Genomic DNA, 6,186 nt, shown 5'->3' on the forward strand with positions numbered 1-6,186 from the left:
ATATTCAATTTTGCAAAAATGATTTTTTCTCCAGAAATGGCATATTTTGGGCTATATTGGACCATTACATGCCTGCCCGCTTTACTATTATAATATCATATTTACATAACATCAACCAATACTTTGTGTGCATCAACTATTGTAGCTTGCATCTATAAGCAAAATGTATGCATTCATACAATGGCAGAAGCATCTGAAGAATTTTTTAAAATAATAAATAAATAAAGTCATTTTTAGCAAAAATAAAAATAAAATGGTTCTTTTATTGCAAAGTTGGCTTTAGAATAACTATCCTGGACTATAGTAAACTTCTGAAGACATGATACTTTGAAATGAAACCAACAATTATTTCTCTACTAAAAAGAAAATCCAAGTGCATAATACCCCTGAAAATCGGAAAACCATTTTAAATTTGAAGCTAGGAGTCCCCTGCAATAGAAGCTTACCCATTCCTTTTATGATCCCCAGTATTTTCTCCCTTTTGCTTTCCTCCAACACCTCCTCCTCAAGAAACTTCTCCACAATTGTAGTATCCTCGACCAAATCCCTACACGCAAACTTAAACAATCAAAACAATAACCAGAATTGAAAAAAGTCAGAACTGTCCCCAAGAATTTGAAGGTGAGGCAAGAAAGGACACCATCATCACAAAGATCAAACCACACTAAACAAATAAGAAACCAAAGGAGCCACCAGCAACAACTCTCTCATGCAAGCACTCCTCTAAGAACAACGAAACTGGACATGTAAACCAGCATCACTCGAAAATAGAGACGGGAAAAATAAAGACTACCCACTTGGTGTACTTGTAATCTCCTGCAGCAACACCATCAATGCAACTTTAAGAAATACGAAAAAGAACATTCCCCAAGCTTAGTAAATATAATGTAACAAGTTCATTACCAATGTCATGGAGAAGAGCAGCAAGTTCGACCTGGCAAAGAGACAGAAAAACAAAAATTCAGAGATTTTTCATCAACAGAACAACGTTTTAATATCACAGGAATTCATAGAGCCTCCACTCTCCTAATTTTCTCATACAAAGCTAACTGGAAATTGGGCTATCAAATAGCAGAATCAAATTAAAATAGAAATTTGATTTGTGGGCAACAAGAATCTCGGGAGGGAATGGGGAATTTGTCTTACTATCTCCAAGCTTTGAGGGAAGGAATCCAAGCCCTCTTCTTTGGCGAGGGAGAGGGCCAGGTCGCGGACGCGGAAGGCGTGGGCCGCGTCGTGGGAGGCGTCCCGCCCTCCCATGGTCGAAACCACCAGCCTCTCCGCCTTTCTCACCACCTCCGGCTTCGTCATCTCCATGTCCTCTCGTCCCTCTCTCGCCGCCATCGACTAGAAGAACGAGGAATTACTCGACATACCTATAATAAAAGGAAAGATTCCTTACAGAGTCCAAGCACAGGAAGGTCTCGGAGTCTACGGGGGAGACCTTTGTAAATCTCGGTGAGATGATTGGGCAAGCCAAGATTTTACAAGATTTCGGGTAATATTTTTTATTTATTTTTTTTTTTATTTTTTTTTTTGGTCAAAATGGTATTTCATTTTATATACCTCTAACGTGAATACAGCCAGACATATCAAACAAAAGTAAACAAAATAAAGCATGTGGAACGCCATCTAAACTAGACCAGAAGACCTCCCCGGTATGCCAGGCAACATAAGACGTGACCCGTTCTGCTGCACTGTTCGTCTCTCAGTAAACATGGGTAAACTGACAGGAGATCAGCTCCCGCACTAAACTACAGGTGTCCCGTATCAGAGGGTGCTCATCCCCATATGTGTCCACACCTCGTATCCAATTAATCACTGTAGAACAGTCACCCTCGAGAACAAGTCTGTCAGCCCTCAGCACTCGTCTCGCATACAACACGCCCTCTCAAGCAGCCTGCAGCTTTGCTCCCACAGCCGAACAACCATGTATGCTCCGCCCCCAGCAGCGATAAAACTACCCCTCTGGTCCCGGATCACGAAGCCCACGCCCCCAAAACCGCCTTGCCTCCATCGAAATTCATCTTAAGATAACAGAAACCCGGAGGGTTTCTTTTCCCGAAGCCGAAGATTAGAAACCCGAAGGGTTTCAAATCTGAGGGCCCCGTAGGTATAGGGGATGGGGGTACCCAAGAGAAGTAACAAAACTTGGACGCTGAAACAGCAGAGCAGGTACTCCAGATATCTCTGGTCCTCCCAAGTGGTGTCGACGGGGCCGTCATAGATATCTCTGCTGCCTACCGTAGAGCTCTCTCCATCACAGCCCGTGGGGACGGGCGCCCACCCTCGAATAGACGGTCGTTCCTGGCCAGCCATATATGATAAGTTAGGTAAGCCACAATAGAACCAGTCTCGGCAACACTCGGTCTCCGAGTAGACTCACTTAGATACCGGAGCATGTCCTCCACCGACTCCCACAAAGGAGGGAGTAGCGCAATGGCCAATCTCCAACACTGCACGGCTATAGGACATCGAGGAAGTACATGGCTGATAGTCTCCTCAGCATCCAGGCAAACCTCGCATAGTGACCCATCCTCATCCCTCGTCTGGCCAACATACTCCTAGTTGGAAGGCAGCCCCAGGCCACCTTCCAAAGAAAAAGCGCCACCCGGGGATGCACCCTTATTCTCCATATCCATCCACCATCAATTCGTCTAACCGGCTCCCTACTAGTCCAAGCATGAATATCCCTGGCATGTACCCTCGACCAGCCTGTCGAAAGCCGGACCAATCTATCAGGCTCCACCTGGAACAGGATCGGTAAGTCCAGAATCCTCTCCGCCAGCTACTCCCCGAAAGTCTCTCCTATGAACACCTCATCCCATCTCCCCTCCCCTGGGACTAGCAAATCACATACACGGTGTCCCATCAACCTGCTCGTATCCACCATGGCTAGTAGCCTACTAATCGATAGCTCAGTCACCCAGCTATCCTCAAGGACATCCACCGACATACCATCCTCAATAGCCCACCAGATCGCCGGAAGCACTAACGGAGCCCTAGCACTGATCTCCCTCCAGATAGGGGAATGGAGCCGCCCCGCCCTAACACCAACCGTCAATACATCGTACTTAACCCTCATCAAGGAGGACTATAAGCTCTCAGGCTCCAACATGAGGCTAGCTGCAAGCCGCGTAACCGATGCCTCCCGTCATGCCACCAATGACGGCACTCCCAAGCCACCATGTCTGACCGGCTGACAGACCACCTCCCAAGCCACTAGATGGGCACTGCCTCTGTCACCACGCCTCCCCTAAATAAAGTCTCTGATAACGCTCAACTGACCTCAACGAAGCCATGGGAAGGACAGCGTGGGATACAAGATATATCGAAATAGCACTAAGGACTAACCGTACCAATGTGACTCTACCCATCATGGATAATGCATGCATCTGCCACCCCTCCATCCTGTGTCTGATGTTGTGCTCAAGAGAAAGGATATCTCCACAACGCAGATGTCGCCCAAGTATCGGCACACCCAAATATGTCAATGCGCCCTCCTGCTCACCTACTCCCAGAATCTCCATGATTGCGGCCTTTATCTGAGCTTTGGTCTTCGGACTGAAAAGAATAGTCGATTTGTCCAAGTTAATCCGTTGACCAGAAGCAGTGCAATAGGCATAGAGGATCCTCCGGATCACCCTAGCAGTCTGTCTGGTCGCCCTAGCCAACAATAAGCAGTCATAAGCGAATAGCAGGTGGGAGATCGGCACATCCCCCTGCACTGGCCTATAAATCTCCAGAGTCTGTGAACCCACTGCAAATCGAAGAGCTCTAGATAATACATCTGTACAAATAATGAAGAGCAAGGAGGACAATGGACACCCCTGGCGAAGTCCAACAAATGTATCAAAGAAGTGAGAAGGTGTGCCATTTACCAAGATGGAGAAAGAGGGCCCCGCCACACAGCCCATGACCCACCTGATCCACAACTCATGGAAGTCGAAACTCTGCAAAGAATGCCGAAGAAACTCCCAGCACATCCTGACATATGCCCTCTCCATATCAAGCTTGACCCCTATGAGGCTTCGCCGCATAGGAGCCCTCTCCAGATCAAACATGAACTCCTAGGAAATTAGGATATTATCTGGTATGCTCCTCCTCCCTATGAAAGCACCCTGCTCTGGACTGATAATCCTGGGTAAGATCCTTCTCAGTCTAATAGCCAAAATCTTTGTCGTGACGTTATACAAGGTAGAGCACAGGCTAATCGGCCTAAAGTGGCCCGGCTTAGTAGCATCCTGGTGCTTGAGAATCAATGTAATAAATGTCCTCTGCCACTCCGGACTCATCATAACTGTGCTAAAAACTGCTAGATGGCCTCAATAACATCATGGCCCACAATTGACCAATACCTACGAAAGAACACGAGTGGGAAGCCATCCGGCCCGGATGCCTTGTCCCCCTCTAGGGACCACACCGCCTCCTGAATCTCTCGCCCCGATACCGGCTCGATCAGTGCTAAGGTGTCCTCATCGAAGACCCTCTCAGATGGAGGGGGTAGCTCAGTATGTATCCCACTCCCTGTCCGCTCTGTCCACCTGGCCCTGAAGAACTGCTCAAACACTCTGCATATCGTATCTGGGTCCTCTGTGGTCTGTCCATCCCCACCCCTGATAGATATGATCATATTCCGCTGTCTCCTGATCAAAGTCGACTGATGAAAGAACTTAGTATTCCTATCCCCTTCCTGAATCCATTGCACCCTTGATTTCTGCCTCCAGAAGATCTCCTGTTGGTGAAGGAGAGAGTCATGCATAGATAAGAGGGACCTCAATTCCGACAACTCCGCAAGTGATAGGCCTCCTCCCGAGGCCTCTTGTGATTGTAGATTTGCAATGGCCTCCTCTAACTCCTCAATTCTTCAGAATATGTTCCCTACCTCCATCCTATTCCACCTCCGAAGGTGTCCCTTGTCAACTCAAGTCTGCAAGAAACCCTATACATAGCATCCCTACAAAGGTGTATCCTTATCACTCAAGTCTTCGGATAATATTTTCGCGCGATGATGTTGAAATCTTGACTGACATGATAAGAAGCTATATTTACATATTATATTGATCTCAAGTTTTGTTAAGAAGAAATCTGTCACGCCCTCGGCCCGAGATCGCGAGCCGGGGTCCGCGCCAACCGCCGCACACCCGTAGAAAACTCTCCCCATGAGCATGCAAGGCATCTTAACCAAACATCTTAATTATATATATCTAAAATAATTTAACTGAATAAATGCAATCTTATTTCATTGACTAACTCGAGTCATAAAGTCTCACAGTTCTAAATACGCAGCGGAACAATAAAGATAAAACATCAATTTAAATAAACCCTAATCTAAGATAAATTGTGCCATAGTTCTTCTAATCGCTCTCCCATTTTGAAACCCCGATAGTGTAGTTCTCGGAATCTGTAAAACAACAAGAAATTGTATAATGAGCTAGACATCCTAGTAAGTAATAAACACCTTAACTAGTCAAATCATATAATAACATAAAATATAAATTACAAATTACGATGAATCAACATAATAACATAATCAATTCATTTTCAAACACAAATTCATTGAAATTCGTATCTTTCATATATCCATATGCATAATTGTAAATCTGATTTGAAACAAATCACATTCATCTCAACAGCCTTTAACTAGACCACACTTATACCGTGTGGCTAGGTCAGAAATAGAACCGTACTTATACCTTACGAAGTGGGCCAGTATACCGCACTTATATCCTGCGGAGTGGGCCAGAATACCACACTTATACCCTATGGTGGGGCCAGAATTGCCAATGCATAACCCCCAATTGGCAGGGTCCAAAACATAGTCAGGCTGAGAGTTCCAAATCTAATGCACATCAAAATTCTTTTGTAATATAATAGATATATCACAATTCGATCTAAATATGCATATACGATGCAAAAACAGTAAATATATTTGAAAAATATTATTCCAATTCACATAAAAATATTTCATTCAAATCATCATCTCGTAAAATTCATAAATCACATATAAATTCATTAACAATTTATTCGATGCAAAAATAATATTATATAAATAAAGAGTCTAGAAAAGGCAGTTCATTACTTACATCCAACGTGATTCAATTAATCTCACAAATCCCTCGCAGAACCTAATATCCAAAAATCATATTTTTCTTTTAAAATTCATTACAATATATATATATAACT

General features: G+C 44.5%; 1 protein-coding gene across 1 annotated transcript; it reads right to left on the bottom strand.

Annotated features, from left to right (window-relative positions):
* Nucleotides 1–330: 330 nt before the first annotated feature.
* LOC103711938 lies at nt 331–1,430 on the bottom strand. The gene is made up of 4 exons (XM_039119993.1): nt 1,147–1,430; nt 904–934; nt 798–816; nt 331–547 (listed from the first exon to the last, which is right to left on the bottom strand). The coding sequence occupies exons 1-4, from the start codon at nt 1,342–1,344 to the stop codon at nt 346–348; spliced, it is 450 nt and encodes a 149-aa protein (XP_038975921.1). The 5' UTR covers nt 1,345–1,430; the 3' UTR covers nt 331–345.
* Between the last annotated feature and the right edge of the window lie 4,756 nt (nt 1,431–6,186).

The sequence above is a fragment of the Phoenix dactylifera genome, unplaced genomic scaffold, assembly GCF_009389715.1.
Source record: "Phoenix dactylifera cultivar Barhee BC4 unplaced genomic scaffold, palm_55x_up_171113_PBpolish2nd_filt_p 000675F, whole genome shotgun sequence".
Taxonomy (NCBI): Eukaryota; Viridiplantae; Streptophyta; class Magnoliopsida; order Arecales; family Arecaceae; genus Phoenix; species Phoenix dactylifera.

What these genes read in the sequence shown, in the direction of transcription:
- LOC103711938 (XM_039119993.1), bottom strand. Translation starts at nt 1,344, where the DNA reads ATGGCGGCGAGAGAGGGACGAGAGGACATGGAGATGACGAAGCCGGAG. An exon ending in TCCCTCAAAGCTTGGAGATA is followed by an intron (nt 935 to 1,146) that starts GTAAGACAAATT and finishes TCTCTTTGCCAG; the next exon opens with GTCGAACTTGCTGCTCTTCT.